Source organism: Eleginops maclovinus, chromosome 1, assembly GCF_036324505.1.
Source record: "Eleginops maclovinus isolate JMC-PN-2008 ecotype Puerto Natales chromosome 1, JC_Emac_rtc_rv5, whole genome shotgun sequence".
Classification (NCBI taxonomy): Eukaryota; Metazoa; Chordata; class Actinopteri; order Perciformes; family Eleginopidae; genus Eleginops; species Eleginops maclovinus.
This window is the reverse complement of record NC_086349.1, coordinates 5,596,597-5,619,992: the sequence shown is the minus strand read 5'-3', so window position 1 is coordinate 5,619,992 and position 23,396 is coordinate 5,596,597. Positions and strand designations below refer to the sequence as shown.

Below are 23,396 nucleotides of genomic sequence, written 5' to 3'. Positions count from 1 at the left end.
AAACAATGCTAAAGGTTTCCCGATGTAATCCTTGTGTTTGCTCTCAAAATGACGCTTGAGCTTGGCGGGTTTCATAGCCTCGTTAGCCAACGACTCATAGCACAAAACACAGTGTGGATTGGGATCCTCTTCATCTCCAGTCCAGAAAAATCAGAATTTTATGTAGTCGCTGTGATATTTTCTCTTCACTTTAGCGCTGGACTTTCCGCGATCAAGCCGAGTTTCACAGCTTTCAGCCGGGTGGTGGTTAGACGGCGAACCGCTCTCCTGGGACTCAGTAACGCACACAAAATCACTTGTCGCTGCGGCTGAACCCCTTGTAGTTGCTGGATCTCCTGCATCAGGACGATGCACCTTGACTGTCACGTCAGATTTGTGATTTAATTTTCTTTTAACTGACCCTGTCTTTAGCCATCGATCCATCTTGTCAGTTGACAGCTCAAATTGACCGCGCAAATCATTTATGACGTAAGATCGTAACCTACGTAGCTACGCTAGCGTACATCTATGCTACACTCTATACTAGTCATTTTAAGACAGTTTGAGAAATACTTTAAACTTATAATATATTAATTTCAAATGTGACATTTTACCAAAATACTCACGGACCACTAGGGGTCGCTCACGGACCACCAGTGGTCCGCGGACCACTCTTTGAGAAAGACTGGCCTAGAGGTTATAAAAGCAAGAATGAGTTTTTCTGCATTATTTTGAGTAAGGATGTCAGATTTTAAGTTTTTAAATAACTCCAATAACCATCGATTTTTCTGCGTCCCCTAGACACAATTGGCTTGGAAACACCACCTAATTTCTGATTATTCTAAATCATAAGGTCCCAATTCAATTAAACTTCTGATTTGTTTCCATTTTGGTCGATTGGTTAAGGATTTCACAGGTTAGTGTTGGCCAATCTGCTTGGTTATAAAATAGATTCTCACAGGCTTTATGCAGTAAGATGTACAAGGAACCTTCTAAATTGGTGCATTATCCCAAAAATATTAATGTTTACATCAAGAATCAATCCTAAAGCAGTAAACATGAATGTAATTTCGTTCAAATATAAACAGCAGCACATTTCACCGTCTTTGTGTTTGACCGCCTCTTCTTTGTCTTCATAGTTTGGAAATTTAAAATGCAACCTTTTTCTTCTTACGGGAAGGAGCGGCTTATGTTTTTGGTTTAACCTTGACATCGCGTTGCCTCGTGTTGATAATGTAATTTTATCCATCTTCCTTCAGATCATCACAGCCCTGGAGGAAGACTGCACTGCCCAGAAGATGCAGCTGGGTTACCGGCTCCAACAGATCGCTGCCGCCGTAGAAAACAAAGTCACAGACCTATGACCCAAAGGACGGGATACATTTTTCCTCTAATCTCAGAGAAAAGACAAAGATGGGGGCAGCTTCTGTCTCCTTGAGAAAAAAAAAAAATCTTTTTATAATGCAAAAAAAGGACAAAGGTGCGGCACATTCTGTCATTTTGACTTTTAGTGAAGGGAGGAATGATCTTCACGCAGCGTACACACGGTTCTGTTGCGTTGACGCTTGCCGGTGGGCGTGTTTGGTGCTTGGGGTTAACGTGACCAACAACCAATCACATTAATTTCCCGCCCTGGACACACATACACGCAGTTTGATTGGCTATTGCTTGTATGGCATATTGCATACGCAGGATTTGATTGGCTGGCGCTTTCGTTCGACGCTTGAAAAGTTGAACTTTTCTCAACTTTCACTGCAAGCAACGGAGCCAAAACGAAGCAACGGAACCACAATGCACTTGACGTCACCCCATTCAAAGTGAATGGGAAGGTGCATCAAGCGTCAACGCACCCGAACGTAACAGGATCGCTGACATTGAAGGACACTAAAACTCCCATGAACTGAACACTGGGAGTTTTCTTTAAGGGGAAAAAAAAGAAGAATATGTGAAATGAAGCACATAAAAAAAAGGAGTTTAAGTGACTTCTCGCTTTAGCATTTCCAAACTAAAAGAAGACATTGTTTGAAACTTTTTCCTCCGTGTCCCGGTGGACTTTTCCTTACGAACTGCACTGAACATTCCTGAGTAGTCTTACGATGAGGAATGGATGCTGCAGATGGGCTGGACGAAGAAACACGTTTTCAACCACGATATGCCGAAGTCTTACGTAAAGGACGAATAGTAGAAGAGCTGTTGAGGCCTGTCCGTATTCGAAAGATGTTTTCACTCTGCTTTTAGCTTCCTTAAATCATTCTACCAACTCTTACTCCGTGGTGTTGAGCTGTTTGGGTTCCATGGACAGGCTTTTTTTCTTACATTTTTTAAGCCTCAGATTGCCAGTTGTGCTTTTTACTGCAATTTCTATTTGCTGCCTGTAGTTTGAAGAAGTGAAAATCAGTGGTTTGTAAAAAGTCTTGATTTTATTTTGAAGGGGATATGAACGCACACTCTCTACCTTGCTCATTATGAATTCCTGTTATTCTGAATGTTCCTTTTTTTTGGTCATTTTTATATGTGTTTCTATGTACGACCCAAGACAGTTTGAAAGAGGTGCGTTTATCTAACTCAATAACTGATCCGTCCTTTGAGCAAACCATGACAGTAATATATTTAACAACTTGTAGACAAAATCCATAACAATCGACTTTAATCTTTACTAATTTAGTTTTGTGTATGGAAGATCAAGCATTGACTTAATGGAAATAAATGCACAATTATATAAATAATGTTCAAAGAAATTAAGGAATTTTTCTCTACTTCCACTTTGACCAGGTGTAGTTAACGGTACGTTTTTTTCCCCCTGAAAGGTTCTAAACCTACCACCTAAAGTGCTAAAGATGGAATTGGGTAACTGTTGAACATGGTTAAAACATTGTATAAGGGCCATTGTATTTTTATAGAATTATCGTTACATTTTTAACAGAAAATTATGATTATTATTGTGATAATCCCTAAATAATAATATAAATTAACAAACAAACAAATAATTTTTAAATAATACATTTTGTAAATTTGACTTTAATTTCAGAGAATGTTCCCGTAAATTTGTGAGTTTTTTTCGTGTACATTTCCTGAGTACGGTCGAATTGTCAAAAAATCTGCTCCTATCGTTAATTCCTATCCACTATTCCATGACGTGCCATGCAAAAGTCACGGAATAGTGGATAGGAAGCGCTAACGCAAGTTATGGCATAAGTTTTAACTTGTTTAATAAGCACCGTAACTTTCATGAAACGCATTTCTCCGTCACGATCGGCTGTTTCCGTGGTCGGACGAATGTTGCGTCATGGTAAATGTTGCGGCCGCATTGCATTGTGGGACAGCATTTTATCCTTTCCTTTCGTAAACGAAGGTCCAGTGTTCCCTAAACTAAAGGAGGTTATAAAGAAAGTTTCAAAGCTCCTTTCCTAGAGAATTCGAACAGCTCTTATCATGGCTGCCACTGGTACTTTCGGGTAATGTTGGTCCGTTAGGAACCTTCCTAAGCTAAACTGACAATTCGACCGCAACCACAGTGCCTTTTTTGGATAGTTACGCAACCCCAAACTCAAACATTTTTTATTTATTTTTTACTACAATTATCCCTAATACACCCTCTTAGATCACAACATAATTGTTTGTCACGTCATTTCATCAGTTTATCTAAATTGCTTTGGCCAATTTTATTTTTCTGATTTTTTGTTTGTAAATTAAGACAACCTTGATCTTCCATATTTAAGAGGATTTGTGTATTCTCTACGTAATATTCTGTTTGGTTTATTTTTTTTACGCAGCCAATACCGCAACTTATATTTTTCTGTTCTTCACTGTAGTCTATCTCTGTAACTTTTAATATAACGCTCAATGTTTTGGACTGTTTCATGCTGAAAGTAAATTGCCTGTGCCATGATTTTAAGCTTTATTTCTGTTACATTTCTGGTCTCAAAGTGATTGCCAGACTTGTTACTGCTACAAGCTACACTTCTTAATCTTTTAATAATTCTTTCCATTCTCTCCAGACTTAATATGATTAATACACAGACGTGCCTATTTTCCCTGTTGCTCCTTGATGCCACATGTAAAAAATGTTTCTAGTTTTTTCCAATTTAATTTATTTTATATTTATTCTATTGCATTTGTTGTTGGTTTTATTTTTTCAAACATATTAATAATAGTGGGTACGCCCCTTCCAATCACATGTTTATTCATGTTTTTTGTTTTTTTTAGAGCAACAGATGTTTTTTTTAACATCATGGGAAAAAAGGCGTTGATCTCAAGATAGTAGGAGCTGTCTTGAAATTTGATTTAAATATGTCCTTTCGCATCATTTTTAGCAGTAGAGAAACATGATTTGTACAGTTGCAAGCGATTATGTTGTACATAAAAAAGTAAAAATAAAACATTCTTTGCACATTAGTGTTGCTTGTGGCTAACTTGTGTATGCAAAGCTTGGTTCCAATGTGTTTACCATGTTCCTGTAGATACATACTGCTCTTAAGTAACCTCCACTAGTGTTCTCTTACTAATTGATAGGATGAACCTAACGACAACTTAATGTGATGCAATAAAGTGGTTCCAAAGTTAATCAGTGTCTCGAGTTCTTTCAGTAAGTGTTGATTGTACTAAAACATGTTCAGTGTTAAAATTCCAAAAGAAACATGTTGGATTAAGAGAATATTGAAGCTCCTTCTGAATGGTACAGGTCTTTTTTAATATTAGCGTCTAAATTTGTCAGCTACTAACATCTTATTGTACGATTTCCCTCATGTTGTAAATTGGTTGGTGTGGCTGCTTTCTTTGCACTGAGGTGGGCGTGGCTTAGGATAATCATAAAATTGGCAGCACCTGGGCTCGTTAGCAACACCTGGGCTCGTTAGCGACACCTGGGCTCGTTAGCAACACCTGGGCTCGTTAGCGACACCTGGGCTAGTTAGCGACACCTGGGCTAGTTAGCGACACCTGGGCTAGTTAGCGACACCAGTGCGCCATTTCAAACCCTCTTGGAGTCCAGGGCCTGGCTTTTTGTTCCCCGAGACTTCCATTGTGTTTAGTTTGATGTACCTTATGTTGTCCCTGAGCCGTTAGGCCACTAGACTCATATTTGTCAATTTTAAAGGACTAGATGGTCTGCAGAATGAAGTAGCAAGACAATGTCATAAGCCACATTAAAGTGGTGTACATAATGTGATAGCTGGGAACCTGAAGACTGATTTTAATGCAGCTTAATATTTTTTGAGCACTTGAGAATTGGTCATTGAACACCAGAATACATGAATGTTGTTATTATTATTTTTCTCTCAGTTTTACCATGATATTGTAGATATGTAATGCCCTTAAGTTATCAGCGTTCTCTTACTTATTGATAGGATGAACCTAACGACAAGTTAATATAATGCTATAGTGGTCCCAATGCTAGTCAATGTCTTGGTTGGTTTGTGTAGCCACTTGCTCTGAAGGTAGGCATGGCATAGGGTCATCGGTAAATTGGCAACACCCGGGCTCGGTATCTACACATGGTGCCAGTTCTGTTATTCTGTTTCAGCATTGCATTTGCCAGCTTTTCCACTCATGTACCCACCTACACTGCTAAGCTTAATAAGTTTACACGCCACTTTTGGCTTACATTTTCAACTTTTGATGATCACTTAACCCACTGACCTGTTTATGTGGTAAACTTCAGTTTTTAGTCTTCACCTTATGGTTTTAAAGTTTTGAGAGGCTGTGATTATCCTGTATTATATTAAAAAAATAACTGTCTGCTATGGACACTATGGTACCTGTAAATGTCCCCTCTGTGGGGCACATAAAGGATGTTATATTCCCTTACATCATCACACATGAATACAATTGGGGTCATTAAATCAGCAAGAGACCAACTTTTTGGCCACATCAAACTAATGCAATTCCAGTAGTGTTTAGGAAGCATAGCATGCAGTTGGGTATGCCTATAAAGGAGAGTTTTCAGGGTTTCAAAAAAACATATCTTAATTCATTTTGTGTTGTGAGGTTAACGGACCACCACAGACATGCCAGTTCTCCTCATCAAAAAGTATCGCTATTTTGGAGCATAACATGGAGCCAATAAGATCCTTTGGTGTCCTGGTTTCATATTATGGGCCCAATAATAAAAAAGTCCTTGACGTAGGTGTGTCACAGTTGCACTAATAGCCGAAATGTCCCTGCTCTGTTCATGTAAATGAGAAAAGACTGGTCAAGACAGAGCTACTGGGTGGCTGGGACTAATGGAAACCATAGCCGACACATTACAATTTAATAACTCTAGAAGCAATGTCAAAGATAACTGGCACCAGGACTGTAAAATAGATACAACTAAACTGTATGTAACTGAATTATTTGTTGCACCTGTGCTTTAGTTTTCATGACATGTCAAAAATGTTTACCTTGAACAGGGCTAACCCCAAAGCGGTATGCTAACAATGCATTTTGGGAACACTCTTTTGTCATTAGTGTTCAACACTTTGTTGACAATGACCAGTAGAGCTAGCTTAGTGTCCACTAGAACATAACCTTCCTTCTGTCATCAAGGAGCCATGCTGTGAACGCTATATTTGGGTATCGTCTCTTTTAGTAGCTGATAAATTATGAATGACTTTCAAACCTAGCCGGTAATGCTAAGCAATGCATAGGCTGATCCTAAACAATTCAAGCTCAATGTCAACATTTGTGCAAAGATATTGACTACACCCATTGTAAATGCTATCAGCTCAATGAATTCCCATAATCAGTTGTGCAACATCTGATGATGATAAGCCTTTCGAATCAAGGCTTTATATATATATATATATATATATATATCGAAGGGCTCCAGTGTAGCTTGTATGTTCTTGATTGAGTGTTGCTTATCGTGTTAGCAACTTAAGACAAGATGTCTACAACATGATTGTTTGACAGGAAGCTAATTAACAAGCTACATTTAAGTTAGTAAAATGTCTGGCATATACCACTGGGTCTACAAACAAAAACCAAATCACTTCTGATGCCAAAATGTTCTGCCATTGTCTGATGATGTTCCAGCCATCAGTAATTAAGCCCCTCTCTTTGATAGGGCCCTGTTAGGTCTTAACAACGTCCTCAGTTGAAAGGAAATCCCTGGGAGTGTAAGACTCCCAACGCCCCTTTAACCCAATATTGGTTTTGTGGTTAATCCATCCACCAGGGAGAGTGGTTGTTTTCAATTTACCTGTAGTCAGCTGTTGAAATATTTATATGGTATTTGGTATTGGCACTATATGCAGCAAGCTGGTCATTAAAGAACAATTAAATCGATCAGGGTGAGCAGAGTCCTGTTTAGTTAATGTCCATCCTGAATGAGGGAGGGTTTTTCACTCCACCAAGCTGCAATCAACCAATCCATGTAAAATGAGTGTGAAGGAATAGTTATGTGGGTGGAGAATAAATGTTCCCTGGTGACCATCTAGGGAGGTAATGAATGTAATCCAGGTGCCATTAAATGTAGAATTTATTTTAAACGAGTGGAGGATACAGACTCTGGTTCGGTAAGAGGATAAATGCTCAGGGTTTTGACTGAATTTCTTTGGCTATTATTGGGTAAGTGATTAGGTGCAGAAGGAGGACCCGGGCTCCAGGCGAAATCCATTAATGGACCAAAATATGGTCACGGTGAATGGTCCTTGCACCTTTTTTGTAAAAGGTATCACTGGTGGATGGTCACCATTCGTTTTTTAGACAATATGAATCTCATAGATTAGCTGTAGGAAATTCCTTGTGAAGAGGGATTGATTAATTGTTCTAAGTTGTAATTGTGTCTGTGGGTGTAGCCATCTTTTATTAGTTGGAATCTTGGCTAGTTGTGTATTTGCTTCTGTGAGTTTGTGATGACGGTCCATGATTAATATCCTGTGTCTGCTGGCTTTATTATTATGTTTTCTTTTTTGGTTTTAAGTTGTTTTAAGGCCCTGTGTTAGCCTATGGCCATAAATGTTTCTAGACCATCCTTCGGTACCTACCTACCTAGGATTCCAGGGTGTGTGTTTGAGTTTATCAAAAGTACATTTGTAATGCTCTTGATCATATGAGCACGTTTAATTATATCTGAATAGGTAGATCTGTCAGGAGACTCCTTACTAACTGATTGTCTCCTTTACACCTATCATAATTACTACAGCCTCCACACATTTCAGCACATCAATTCTAAAACTACCAGCTTACCAAGACATAATAACTTCCTACTGTGCCAATGAGCACTTAGAGTAGGGATATACCACCTCAAATGTATTCTACCAATGGCAACTGGCATCTGACACTAGAAGACTATCAGCATAAAAGAAGACCCTTTATTTAGGGGAAAGAGTTATTCACTGTTATTATACACAGTAGAATAAACACAATAGCACAGGACCTATGCACATTAGGTCTGAATACAAATATACAGATGCAAACACACACATTTTTTGTTATGGTAAAGTGTCCATTCATTCACGATCGAATGTGAGTGTCAGGTGACAACTGTGTCTTTCTTGTAGCTGGAGGGGAAACATGGCCACTGTTGTTTTTAATGTGCATCAGTGTGTTTGTGCGATCAAGCACTAAAGCGGGACCAGTGTGTCTGAAATTAGCAGCAAGCATCATAGCAGATGAATGCAGGTCACGTTTCACTCAAGGCAGGGGTGAGGGGGCTTTTGGGCCAAACTGAAGGTGAGGGGGAGTGTGTGTGCGTGCATATGTTAGGGTGTATAGTATACGGAAATGTGAACTTGTGTGTCATGATGGGGGTATGTATCCTTGAGTTAGTTTTGCAGCATGATGAATTTATGGTTTGAAATGCTTCTTAATACAGAAACAATTAAAGAAGCAATGGTCATCGCACATCTACACGCGTCGGAGGTATGACAGAGCGTCGATTAGCACTGTAGTGGTATTACTTTGAGTTTTGGAGACTGTACGAACAAATGGACATTATGTATGATGCGCTGCTTACAAACATTTTTGAATAATGCAACACCTCCTCTGTGAAGTGTGTGCCATTTGAGAGCACACATTTAACATGATGTTGCTCTGTATCATGTGTGAACTGAACCAGTTAAATAAACTTGTGATATATCATGATAATTCACAGGTTATTATGTGATGAAAGCGATTATACAGTATTTTTTAATCGATTGATAACATTAGTTTTGATGTAAACCTCTTTCATCGTCATGTTTATTCACTACTAACCAAGTAATCTAAATACAGGCAGGTTCTGTTGGATGTCTCTCAGAAGCACACACACACACACACACACACACACACACACACACACACACACACACACACACACACACACACACACACACAACTGCTCGTGGTGGAAGTCTCTTATTACAGCTCTCTTAAAATGGAAAACAGTCACAGCCAGCTCTGGCTTTTCAGCTTAATACTGGACCAAGATGATAGGTGATGATAAAACATGAAGATTGACAATAAAACAACCCTACATTTTCAATTGTGTGTGTGCGTGTATATATATATATATATATATATATATATACATACCTGTATATATGTATACAATATTGATAAAGCCAAAATGTTTATGTTAGTTAAAGATGAGGTACTTTGTACTTGAAGGCTTTATTTACATGGTCCAAGGAGTTCATTGAACAGCCTCTAGTGAGAGAGCTGCATTGAGTGATCAGTTTCTTTGTACTTGGTTTGTAACTCTTCAAGTTAACAATTCCTAAACACGTTATCCATTGTCCTTCCACCTACTTTGTGTCACCATCTTTTTTGTGTAAAATTTGGATTGGAGTTCACCTTAGTAGAGAGATTACAGTTTTGTCTTCTTTTAATAAAGGTTATGGGTTTCTTACATCTAACCTAACGTTGATTGGACCACAATGCTCTTTGGGAATACATTTTATGATCACTACTTTAACTTTATTGTGTCTTTTATTAAAATGTATAGCATCTGTGTTCTCACAATCTTGTTTCCATTACTGAAAAGGACATTGCATTTACTTAAAGTAAAGTAAGCACAAAAAGGTCACCTGATTGCTGACTGAGGAGTTTGTTCTACCTTCCCATGGACATCATATGCACCATAGCTTCTAGCTAACTCAAGTAATTTTAATTGTCTGCTCTCCCAACAAAACATATAAACAATAAAATGGAGAAATAACCCTAAATGCTAACCCTATCCCTACATTTCTGACCCTCAAAAGTAATGATTTACGTTGTGGGGACTGGCATATTGTCTCCCAAAGAAATTGGAACCCCCAATGACACTTGAAACTAGCCAACACACACACACACACACACACACACACACACACACACACACACACACACACACACACACACACACACACACACACACACACACACACACACACACACACACACACACACACACACACAGTGAAAGGGTTGAAACTAGTGTAATGTTGGTATTTATTAGTTAAATTTGACCCTACCAGTGTTGTGTACTCTCTGCCTAAGAACACCAAACCTCAGCCGACCTTCTTCCCATGATTTTAAGGTGATACTTTGTTGGGGGACGGGGATCCCATTCTCAAGCCAGGTTTAGCAATAGTGATCCGTGTGGCCAAAAGGTCAAACTCCCCTTGAGACGGGGGAAAAAATCAGCAGCTGTCACTCTCTCTCCTCCCTTGTGAATGTGTCTGGTTGTAAGCCCCTCTGATCTCTGTTGTGGTTTAACCAAAGCAGAAGACAAAGAGGAATAGAGATACAGTGAGGAAGACAGGGAGTGAGTGAAGGATATAAATGTGAGAAACAGGTAGTTAATTAAAAGGCTGTCAGGGATTTTCATGTTTAGACCCTGCTGACTACGGCTGCTGGTGTTTCCAGTCTCCTGAGAGACCCCCCCCCACACTTCTGTCTCTGTCTGCTCTGTGCAAAAAGATTGAACTCTGCCTTCTTTGGATAGCCACCACTTTTTGATTCAAGGTACCAGGTCAATACTCGGTTTGCTGCTGTGTCTGAAGGCTGCACCTGCTGAACTACAACATGCAAAGAAATCCACGCTCTGACAATATAGCATCTCAGCAGAATCACACGTAAGTACGGGACTTTTTTTATGTGAGAAAAACGTTAGGAAAACAAATTCATCGCAATGCAAGTGTTTAACTGCGGGCGGCTTGTATTTTTAAACCTGAAAAGGACCCAAAAATACTTGGTGTGTTTTACTTATCTATTTTTTTTTTCATGGATTCATTTTCCTTTTTATGCAACCCTGAATTCATTGTTGATCTCAATAATATGCAATTTGGCTAGTGAATGTTTTTTTTTTATCACCACAGCAATGTTGTTAAGTTTAGCACGGGACGAAAAAAGCATGTAATCTTAGACATCACAGAGGTGACCTAAAGGGTAGTTTAAGACAGCCCTCATACAAAAACCATCAGCCATCAAACTGTTATAACATTTTGAAATCCTGAACATTTTATGATCACTAAATCCCAGAACTAGGGTGTCATATTGTAAATCAAAGTGTACTGTATGCCCATCCAGCCCCACATAAATCTAACCTGTATTGAGTATTCTCAGACATGACGTGACCAAATCCAGGGTTACTGTAGATATCTAAAGCAGCTGGGATGATATCAGGTTGCGTGAACAAACTGCAAAATGATTTACTGTTGAGTCAGAAATAGTGCCACTTCCGATAATGCTCGTCCAATCTTAGTCTGCAGCGGGACAAGTTTCCATGGTAAAATGAGCCTTTGCAAAACTCTAAAAGTACTTCAACTCTCTCGGCTTCCCCCAGCAACTCAACACTGACACAACAGATGCACGGGCAGTAATGGTGGAGACTATAGAATCATGACGTTTGTTTTTTCTCTTCTAGGTCATCTAATAAATTTGAGGCCCTTGGATGCCATGAGCAGCTGGATCCAAAGGACAGCCAGGACTCCGAGGACCCCAGAGAATACTGCTATGGTACAGCAGAGTCTCTTAACTCGATTCATCATCTGCAGATGTCAACGCGGCCAATGTCATACTTGCCTCTACATTCCCTCAGAACAGCCTGTATAGCGCTAAATGATGCGTTTATCGATGCTATAGACTGTTGTATAAGCTGAGGCATACAGTCAACAACACATAGAGGGAAAACAGGATGATGTTATATTTCTCCTTTGCCAATTTATTTTGAAAGTTGTAGCTAAAGTATTTTGCTTCAAAAAGGACTAGAATATTCAAAACACATAAAAAAAAACATGGATTTTGATTGGTTTGAAGTCATCAATGTCAGCAACAACTCTTCTTTGAGGTCTTACTTGAAACTTGAGACACAAGAATGCAGTTTGAGTTGAGAGAAAACATATAAGGCTAATCTCTATACATAGAGGTTGGCAGATGAAAGAAGAAAAATAAAAGAATAAGCTATTAAAAGGCTATACCGTCATTAGTTAGCTAATGGGTTCAGAGATGTGGTTCCGTCTCTTTTGCTCTTAACATGGTCTTTTTACATGCTAGCAACCCTAGTTCGCTCATCGTGATTGGTCAATGCTACTCGGACGACAAACCAGAATGCTTCCGATATCAAAATCTTTTTGTAGTGATTCTGCATTTACGCAGATAGCTGTTTATAGAGATACGTTGTGCTCTTGAGCCTCAGCAAGGTTAATAAAACCCATTCCAAGTAAACTAATGGCAATCTTTTACCATCTGCGATTATACAATGCAACTGAGATACTTTATGTCTTGATCGGGACATCTTACAGTGGGAAATACCATCATTTTTGGGGGGGTTTGTGACCCTCATGGCCACACTCAACCTCAGTCCCTCTCTTATTATACAAAACTTAGGGTTGCAGAATTTTTTTTGCCAACGTGGCATCCTGACCTCGATCCCTATTCGTCATTCTATCCCTGCCAGCTGTGCAGTTCTCTGTATACACCTACAGATAAGCTGCTGAGTATTTGAAACTACATATACCTGACTCGGAAATGAAATAAAATAGATCATTTTCACTTTTAGTAGATATAGAGTTTCGATTTCAAGTTCTCAGACGATACCCAAAACCTTTGTGTCATGCTGGCTGACAGAGCACTGAAACAGGTTTATGCATCATGTCCCGCTGGGAGATTTGAATGTATTACGCACTATAGACATGTTATAGCTTAAAGGAAGTTGTAAAGCCAGAAATAGCTTTAGTGCCACATTTAGTCATCTCTCTCTAAGCTTTCTAATCACCAGTTGAAAAATGTGTTCTGCAAGATTTAATTTGTTCACATTTCTGTCATTGAATAATAGAAGCACTCTCTTAGATTTCTTTTGTTTTTAACTTTCAGGTGGATACCACCCTGTCCATATAGGTGACACCTTCAACAGACGATATCAGGTGCTGTCTAAGTTAGGCTGGGGTTTTTTCTCCACCGTCTGGCTATGTCAGGACCTCAGGTAGATTTAATTAAAGAGTGTGCATAAATTAAGGTTGGGTTTTATTTATTTTCTATTGATATGGACCTTACTCTTTACTATGAACCCATCGGCTAAAAGTCTTGCGATTTAGCCAACGCTGATATCTCCAAGGTTCTGGTGTTGTCATTGGAACTCCAGGCTAAAACTTCCTTTTCTGTGAAATGGTCTTGTTTACATCTGATCGCAACTCCAAAAACCCCAATGGAGTGGAAGTTGAGAGAAAACATCAACGCCCAATCAATCGACAATTAGCCAATTTTACACTCCAATTCACAGTTAATTTGATAACCATTAAAAAGCTAATTCATTGTCTGACGCTAATTGATGGGTTCAGTGATTGCTTTAGAGCCAATGTGTTCTACCTCTTTTTACTTGCATACAACGCCCAGATGCAATTGTTCAATAATACTTGAAGTTGTTAAAGAAGCATCTACAAAGTTACCTACCAAGTTGACTAGCTTACTGGTGCTACAGCTGATTTATAAATAGGAATTCAAATACAATTTATACCTAAAGGTGTAATATATTCAACATATAATTATTTGTTAAAATTGGAAAACAATTACCATGGAACACAATAACAATCAAAAGTAATTAAAAGTTGGGCTGAGTGGATCAGTCTTCAATGTTACTCTGAGTTTGGATGGAGAAATATTGTTATAAGCAGATCTTAGACCACCTGCACATTGCTACCATTAAGCATAGTTCTAACAGTAGAATAAGCACGATAACACAGAATTAAAGTTAAAAGAAAATCTAAATACACCGTGTTTTAAACCTCTCAGCCACCTCTAGTAGTTTTTGTACATTCCGCTTTCTTTCACTTTTTTCTTATGATGATTCAAAATACATGTTGGACCCTATAGCACAGCTTCCGTGGATTCAGCAGCTATTCTGTCCTGTACCCGGGCAGAACTGATGTAATGTCTGTGTTAGCAGGCTGGGTCGACGCGTTGCTGTGAAGGTGCTGAAGAGCGGTGATGGTTTCACCCAGGCAGGACAGGATGAACTTGCTCTCCTACGATGCGTCAGTAACCCGCTGTTCCTACTGTCTGACATGTCCTACCCTTTCTGTCAAATGCTATTTATCTTACTATTTTTGGAAGCAATTTGCTTTACAATTCCGGTACACCCTTGTCAACTATATCCTTTCCACCTTACAATACCTTCACCAATGCTGAATTGCAATATACAAAATACATAAGGCCTTTTCATTCTTTTTCTTCTTTATGTCCTATTTATTCTCTGCATTTTTTAATCTGTCTTTTAATGCTCCTTCCCTTCTCTCTTTAATCAGGCAACCAGTCCTACGAGCCGCCGTCCCTCTAGTCAAAGGATCGTTCAGTTGCTCGATGAGTTCAAGCTGGCCGGGGTCAATGGGGTCCGTATCCTTTATGCAGACTGATCACAAACCCTATGCAAGACACAGGGTTTGTGCTAGTCAGACTGTCAATATCGATATTTAATATATCGAATTTTTGCAAAGTCTACCAGAGCATTGTTTTTAGAGATGTGACAACCACACTCTATTGCCTCAAGTCAATAGTTAGCAGACTGTGGGACTATTAAAGGATTTCTGAGTCTGAAACTGACCTTAATGTCATGTGATCAGACATGTGTCTGGTGTTGGAGCTGTTGGGGCCCGACCTGAGAAGCTTGCAGCTATGTTTTGGGAATCCAGGCCTGGCGCAGCGGTCTGTCAAACAAATACTGACTCAGGTAAAAAAAACACAGAAAATGAAGATTAAAGCTTAGTATACATTCACTTAGGTATTTCTCAAACATTACCTCTTCTACAGTATTTGTAATTTACAAAACAAACACTTTTTTTTTCAATACAACATTCAGAATCAGACTTTTTGTAAAACTCTTTCCAGGGAAAAGATTTGAATAATGAAAACTATTTTAAGAAAACTATTTTGCCTGTAATGTCCGAGTGTGTGCCTTTATCTCCTTTTGACTTGGATCAATCACTCAATCAAAATACTTTATTTATTACAGGGGAAAATGATGTTTTGTAACAGTAGCACAAACTTGTCGTCCCAAATATTTCAGGATCCATCAGTGGAGACGTTGGAAACAGAAATGTCGCTGATGTAATCTTGTTGATGGAACCATTGACCGATAAGTTCCTGAGCAATCGATGGAAAAGCTGTCATCAGATATATTCTGGTGCAGCCATAAATGTAAAGTTCCTCCTTCACTCTATTAAGGAATAGAGGCACCAGAATGTGTTCTCGAGGTTACTGCTACATTATCCAACACTCCCACGATACAGACATGCCGCCAACAATGTCGGGTTTGGACTAGACCTGTGTGTGGCTCAACAGGCTCTGACAGTGCTTCATTTCTTTTAGAGTTATCCCTTCCTTCTTTCCTATTTTCAGAAATACCCACACTGACTTAGCAAAAACATATCTAAATTTCAGTATAACGATTTGGTTCTCTCAAATTAGTAGCTATACCCATCTTATCAACAATTGCCTCTCCTGAATTAAATGAGTGATAATGTCAACTTTTTGATACGTGGTTTTTTTTTAAAACAAGATGTATAGCACTTACGTTTAGGGTTCAACACATTGTGGGTTTGCACAATTGGAGGCATAAGATCAATATGTGTTTAGATTACCCAATGTCTCTGTTTTGCTGTTTCTTTCTCTCTAGATTCTGCAGGGCCTGGAATATCTTCACACACAGTGTAAAATCATCCACACAGACATCAAGCCTGAGAACATCCTGCTGTGTCTGGAGGAGCAGTCCCACAAAGCACCAATAGGGGAGAGCAGCTCCTCCTCTGTGCTCAATGGGAAAGAGGGCAAGTCCACAGGCACATTTCTTTGTTTTTTATTGCTGCAGATGCTTGGAGATTGTTTGAGTGAAGTCTTAAAGCTGGACGGATACAAACTGAGCTGTCTGAGCTGCAGGGTTCATCACATTTGAGTGTAATGCATATGAACTCTAAGCCAATTTCCGTGTGAATGTTTGGTTTCAAATATATATTTTCGGCTCTTTAAAAGCATGTTGTAAATAGCTGTGTTTTAGTTTTTACTAAGATGCTAAAAATGATTTCTTGTTGTTCCTTTCAGAAAAAGGGCAGATTAACTCCTACAGCTTAAAGGACATTACAGTGAAGATTGCAGACCTAGGAAGCTCCTGCTGGGTGGTCAGTAGTTGCTTGATTAACTTTGCATACAGCCATTTTAAAGTAAATGTTGACATACAGTATATCAATACCTGGGGGGTGCTGAATTTGTTTGCTAATGTAGCTCCATAACTTCTAGGTGTGACACTAAGATAGGCAAATAACCCCGTAACTGTTCACACACAAGTAAATTCTGCAAAAAAATGCTTAGTATTAATGCATTGTATTGAAATGTGCATTGTAGCATTGCATTAATGCCATATTTATTCTATGTTTGTTATTGAGCTTGATTTGTTTTTAGAAGAATAATTTACAGTCCATGGGGTGTTTTCTCCAACAAGTAGAGACCAAAATCTTTTCCACATAAAGTCAAAATAGTCACAATATAATTTTGGTCTTTGTCTAATGTCTTTCCCTCTCTTTCTTGGTCAAGTACAAACATTTCTGTGAGGAGATTCAGACCCGTCAGTACCGCTCACTGGAGGTTTTACTGGGATCTGAGTATGGCCCGCCTGCTGACATCTGGAGTGTTGCCTGCATGGTGAGTGAAAAACATACCGTGTGATGTTTACTTCGCGTAAAACATAGTTTGACTTCTTCATTTCATCAAATGGAAATAATGGTGGGAATCATTGTATATGGATTGCTCCTGAAACGTAACTTTATCTTTTAGTACAGTTTAAATAAAGTTCTGAGCTGCTGCTGCTGCTGCTGCTGCTGCTGCTGCTGCTGCTGCTGCTGCTGCTGCTGCTGCTGCTGCTGCAGCTGATCATGTTTGTAGAGTAAGAAAGATAGTGTAGAGCCATATTACCAGTATTCCATTCCGTTACAACTCTTCCGCAAGCATATTTTCACATAAACTTGTAGCCTAACCTTTATGATAGATGAAGCAAGTTTTGTTTTAAAACAAAAAACTGGCGTCACCTATCAGTGAGTTTAGGGATTGGTCTTTATTCAAGAGACTCAAAGGTTTAAAGTCTTATCATATACACAACTACTGTGGTGTTTGTGTGATGAGTCTATGTTAGGTCCTTATAGATGCTAACTCATGCATCTACCCTTTTTGTTTTCTCTTGCATTCTCTCAGGCCTTTGAGCTGTTCACTGGAGATTCCCTGTTTGAGCCCAAAGCTGGGGAGTCCATTTCTCTGGAGGAAGGTACATTTAATGCAGTGTGCTGACACTGACAGAGGTGTGAAAAACACTGACACAGGATTAGAATGGATTACTGTTGCTGCCTTGTAACTGTGCATGCTTATGTGTACTGTACACCTGTGTGTCTCATGCTTTCATTTCTGTTCTCTCACCTCAGACCATATAGCCCAGATCATGGAGCTGCTTGGTCAAATCCCACCAGTTGTTGCCTTGTCGGGTAAATACTCTGCAGAGTACTTCAGCCCCAGAGGTAAGTCTGCAGTTTTTACTGATATTGCCATACTGATTAATGTAAAAATGGCAAAGATGCCCTAATACTGGTTGCATTTCTTCCAGGAAATCTTCGTTGTGTGGGCCCATTGAAGGTCTGGAGACCCTACGATGTTCTGGTGCAGAAATACCACTTCCTGTCGGAGGATGCAGCTGGTTTCTCAAACTTCCTTCTTCGCATGTTGGACTACCATCCAGAGAGGAGAGCCACCGCTACACAGTGTCTCCAACACCCTTGGCTGAGTTCCAGTTAGCTTTTTAAAGGCTATCTGCAGTCCTCACAGCAAGATTCTATCAGCAGAACCATTTGGAAGTGTGTATTTCACTGAGTGTGATTTGTGAATTGTTGGTTAATGTGGCGCATATCTCACCTGAAGCCCCCTTACGCACTTTGTGCTGCTATGGCGCTTTTATACTTTTCTAGTGCAAGTCTTTACCTGGCAGACCTTAGCATCTCTTCAAAATATAATTTGATTCGGATGTTCTCTGGCTTCACGGACAGGCCTGAAACTGCTAGCAAGTGAAGTAAGCAATCTGATGTAAACGCTATTCTGTGCTATTGAATATTAATTATTTAAAAAATCTAAACTGTATAATTCTCATGACATTTCAAATGGTGTATAGTATACTCTAAGGTTGCATTTATTCTCTAATAAAGTCTAATAAAGAACCCAATTACAATCAGATACATACAATCTTCTTTATTAATATAACTCTATCACACATGGTCGAACAGGGTCTTTACAATTGTACAATATATAACACTCACACAATTTGGATAGGAAAGATAAGAAGAACAATGATGTTACAAATAAACTGATTAGGGACCCTTTATCTTAATTATTCAAGTGTGACTTTCAATTCCATATGTCCAAACCTGTTTGTTTATAGAGCCTCCTGCTGGTGTAAAAGGAAAGATCCTAGTAATAAATGTAAACCAAAAGCAGGCCAATGTAGGAATACTCCACATGTTTCTCTGAGCTTGTTTTATGGTGTTTATGGTGACATGTGGATGTCTGTTTTGTCCTCCTGTTATAGTCATGTCCCAAAGACCCTATACGTATAAAACATTTATCCTGCATTTGCCATGATTTGTTCTTCATAGTATTAACTGTGTTCAAATCAATGTTCCAAACAGCTTTTAATAGGTGAAAATGTATTATGCTGCCCAAATCAATATTTTGTCTTTAAAGTGAAATCAAATGATTGTAATTTCAAAAGGTTTGCACATAATTACATATCTCTACAGAATAGTTTTGTCTTTTTGCAATCAGATGGGCCGCATGCCCAGCAGCAAACAACATTAGCAACTAGCAGATTAACAAAAAAAGGTACTTATTAAACATATTCATGTTGCCAGAATCAGGCTCCGTGTTCATGCATTCTTTGTTCTCTGTAAACATATTTTCCAACATGTTTGCAATATATCTTCAAAAAGGTGAGTACATGTCAATTGTGAGTTCTGCTGCCCTCAAGTTGAAAAACAAATAATGAATGAAAATGCTTGCCCATAAACAGATCAGTGGGCGAAAGCTAACCCTAACCCTAGGAAAATTTAACAAAAAAAATATATATATAACAAATACCCTTAAATTACAAATAAAATACAAAAATAAAATGTCCAGCAACTTCATAAAACATAGAATATTTGCTATTTGATTAATACAACTGTAAATGCTATGTGACTATGTTCACTTTCGAGCTCACATTTATGTATTACACATTACTTTCATTGCTTTCTCTAAATACTTCTCATCACATTAGCTTTCTCAGTACCTTAGTCAAAATGTATAAAATGACTCTTACATGAGCTCCTTTAAAAATAATACAGTTAAATTCCATTTCATTTTCATACACCATATAATATGTTAGATGTCAGATCAAATTGATCATCATTAGGCAGAATTCACTTTGAATCTGTGAACAGTGTTTGCTGTGCTACACTGTACGGTAAAAATGTAATGATTTGATTTACTACCGAAAACACCATCATAAAACATGCATTAGATACAACAACAGACAAGATGTAAAGGAAAACATGTCGACAAATAATTGCAGACAATGGCTGTGACGTGTGTCCAATAAACCCTTAAGCATCAAACTCTGATTTGACCTCTCATTAAAAAGTATGACAAGAAGATCATCAAGGTGATGCTGTCCAGGATCTAGATTTATACACACAGTATGTACTTTTCTAGAACTTACATTATCTACATATTTAAAACAGATTTATAAAGTCAGGCATGTTAACCTATCCAGCTGTAAGCTCGGCACTCTACCAGTGGGTTTTCTTTATAAACCACCGTGTAACCACACTCAGTCCTGAGCCGACGACACTTCTTGGGCCATGATGTGGGCTCCATTGGCCTGGAATGGTAAAGGAAAGACGTTTTAGGAGACAAAAGATTATGGGCATTTAATTGAACTAATTGCCTTTCAATCCTGGTGTGGTTAGTTTGGGTAGTATGGGAACAAAGAAAGACTCTTTTGTGGACCAGAAAAAACGCTTGCGAGATGTTTTCACAGATTGTTTCCAAGCAAACCTTAGTAGGTTGGATTACAGTGACAACATAATCCGAGTCGATATCATGAAGTGAAACAAAATGCAGGGAATTACGGCTGCAAACACAGAAATGATTAGCGATGGACACAGGTAAATATGACTTCTGCAGTATTCTAATACTTGCCAGACACCTGGGTGGAAAATAACATACAGACTATGTAATATAAACCGAGGTGCTATCGAGAGCATCCTCAGCAGCAACGTCACCTTGTGGTTCGGGAAGCTGCACAGCATCCAACCGCAAGACCCTGCAGCGCATCGTGAAAACTGCTGAGAGGATCATTGGCGCTTCACTCCCATCACTCCTGGACATTTACAACACCTGCCTCAACCGCATATCAGTCAGCATTGTGGGTTACCCCTTCCATCCCTCCAACTGCCTCTTTACCCTCCTGCCTTCAGGGAGAAGGTTCTGCAGCCTGAACTCAAGCACCACCCGACTGAAAAACAGCTTTTACCACCAGGCTGTCAGCAGGCTGAACTCTCTCCCCTCCCTCCCACCCCTCATGAAGAACATGCCCATCAGCAAATTATTATTTTAATTGAACAAATTCAATGTTTTCACAGCAAAGCGATTTATTTGAAATCAATTCCTATGACCTTAGTTGAATAATCTACTCACGCGAAGCAGTAGGAGCCAAAGTCATGACAGAAGCATTTGTCACAGCCTCTCCGGAAAGTCTCTCCTGGTTTGTAGTGCTTGTCCTTATATGAACAGATGCCTGTGGAAGAAATAACATATCAGTCACCTACAGGAGGGAATCCATATGAGCACACTGCTCTGGTGTAAGGAACCCCACAGGGCTTTATGCAAGGTCTGAAGACAAAGCCTCCGGTCAGCCAGTTTGGGTTGGTTTAACGGATAGATGTAAGTCAAAACAAAAGGGTTGATTTTTAAATCCCTGGGCAGAAAGTATCAAGCTCCCGGACCGGGCCGGTACATACAGACACATTAATTGATAAATAATTCTACAGTGAAGCAGAAGTAGTTCTTACCTTTCATATTGTACATGGAGGCTTCTGAGTATCCATTGCTCAACAGCACGATGAGGGGCAAGTAGAAAGCAAACACCAGTGACAGAGAGCATCCATGAATGTTACCCATAGAATGGAGCATTTTTTAAAGAAAACTAAGTAAAAATCTATGTTATTATCTCTTTAAACGAACTATGCTTTTGGTGTTAATTACTTCAGATCTGACAGTTTGTGACTGTCCTGTATTATCCACTGAAGTCCTTGTGATGGCCAAGTACTCACTAGCTAATATTTATAGTCTCCCGTCACTGCTGGGAAGAGAAAAAGAAAAAAAAAAAGAATGACCACATGTTTAGTTCCCTGGTTTCTTCCCAGTTTCCAACTTTTGTTTCGGAGCGAGGTGTGTTTGGAGTTAAGCTATGAACCCATGCGTCCCTAAATATTACCTTAGGCCCTCGCTTGCTGCGTGGGTGAGTTGGCCGGTGCTCCAAGTAGGGGCGGATTATGAGACAATGGGCCTCTGGGAACAGACGTACAAATATCCCCAGCACCTCTTCTACTAACTGTAAGAGGAAGACAGATATTTTAAAGTTCAAAAATCCTTTTTGCCTCGTGGCATTGTAGTTTCTTTGCTTGTCGTTGTTTTTTGTCTGTGTTGGGCCTTAATTAATTTCCATTCTTTGAAGTTGAATTGTGTTTCTTTGTGTTCATTTATGTCGTTGTGGTCCCTTAGTGTGTCTTTGTAGTTTATGTGTAGTTGTTTTGTGTCTCTTGGTGGTCACTTTCTGAGTCTTTAAAGTGTTTTGATCATGTTTGATTTGTGTATCTAAATGGTCGCTTGGAATTTCTTTTAGATCTGTTTGTCTCTTTGAAGTCATTTTATCTTTGTTGGACGTCATTTTGAGTTTTGTTTTTTTTGTTGATATTTTATAGCTAAAGGCCAGGTAACACTTTGGGGCCCTTGGCCCAGTGTAGGCCAATTTAGTAATCCATCCATGGTTTCAAGGGTTCAGTGGTTACCACATTTTTGGCAAGCCTGTTTACCACCTACACACATTTTATCTTTAATATACACATTTCTCATTTTTCCTCTATCACCCCTTCACCAACCCGAAACACACAGATGCTGACTATAAAAGATAAACCCCTGACTGCTGATGTTGTCAAAAAACCTTTGTGCTGACATTGTCCCTTGTGTGAACGAAATTGGTTCAAGCCAAATGATCACAAACTGCATTCTTTAGAATTGCAAACTTTGAAATCTATTTTCTTCTTGGTCATATATAGTATAATACTTTGGAGACAAATTATTATACTATATTGTCAGTTTTATTTGCAATTTGGAAAGCTTACATACTATAAAAACCGACATCTGACATGGTAAGGAAATGACGGCAGTGTCATGGTTTACACGGGACATTTTCTGCTGTAAACTGTGTACATATGCTGCACTACACATAGCATGAAGTAAAGACCACAATATGACCAAGAAAGTATGTCAAAAATGTTTTCCCGGTTTGTAGATGAAGTCTGACATCTGGAAAATGGCTAAAGAATCTGAGGTCAAGGTCAGGAAGTTCCAGGAGCAAAAGTTATGTCAAAAAATATAGACCTATAGAAAAAAACTGTTGTATCTCTGTGGTTCTCCGTCGCACAAACACATTCTGATTTTACTGCCTGGGTGAATAACCACCGGACAGTTTGTGGTCAGTCTCTTCCTTCCTGACAGCCTCTGGCCAGTAACCAGTCGTCACACCATGCTCTGAAAAACAAACAGCACATCAAGGGACTGTAAGGAACTTGTGGGGACCAAGGGGCTGCCGATAGAAACCACCACTGACTCTACGTCAACAATTTTAGTCACACAGGAACACTTTCACAGAGATGGGTGGCTTGCTGGTTATTGGTAGCTCAGACAGCATGATC

General features: G+C 39.1%; 2 protein-coding genes across 3 annotated transcripts in view; both read left to right on the top strand.

Moving 5' to 3' along the window:
• The window catches only part of LOC134865410 (plexin-B1-like), a 75,368-nt gene extending 70,825 nt beyond the window's left edge, over window positions 1-4,543 (top strand). For both annotated transcript variants that reach the window (XM_063884903.1, XM_063884912.1), the window contains one exon: window positions 1,239-4,543. In XM_063884903.1, the coding sequence (XP_063740973.1) occupies window positions 1,239-1,343 (105 nt within the window). In that variant the 3' untranslated portion in view covers window positions 1,344-4,543. The remainder of the gene's footprint in view (window positions 1-1,238) is intronic.
• A 4,136-nt stretch (window positions 4,544-8,679) lies between these two features.
• On the top strand, window positions 8,680-19,294 carry si:ch211-220i18.4 (SRSF protein kinase 3). Its single transcript, XM_063889231.1, has 13 exons — window positions 8,680-8,711; window positions 10,888-10,997; window positions 11,789-11,880; window positions 13,237-13,345; window positions 14,306-14,393; window positions 14,664-14,751; window positions 14,979-15,085; window positions 16,031-16,181; window positions 16,453-16,529; window positions 16,942-17,049; window positions 17,596-17,665; window positions 17,820-17,912; window positions 17,999-19,294. Exons 2-13 carry the CDS (start codon window positions 10,948-10,950, stop codon window positions 18,184-18,186), a joined length of 1,221 nt encoding a protein of 406 aa, XP_063745301.1. The 5' UTR covers window positions 8,680-8,711; window positions 10,888-10,947; the 3' UTR covers window positions 18,187-19,294.
• Window positions 19,295-23,396: the final 4,102 nt, after the last annotated feature.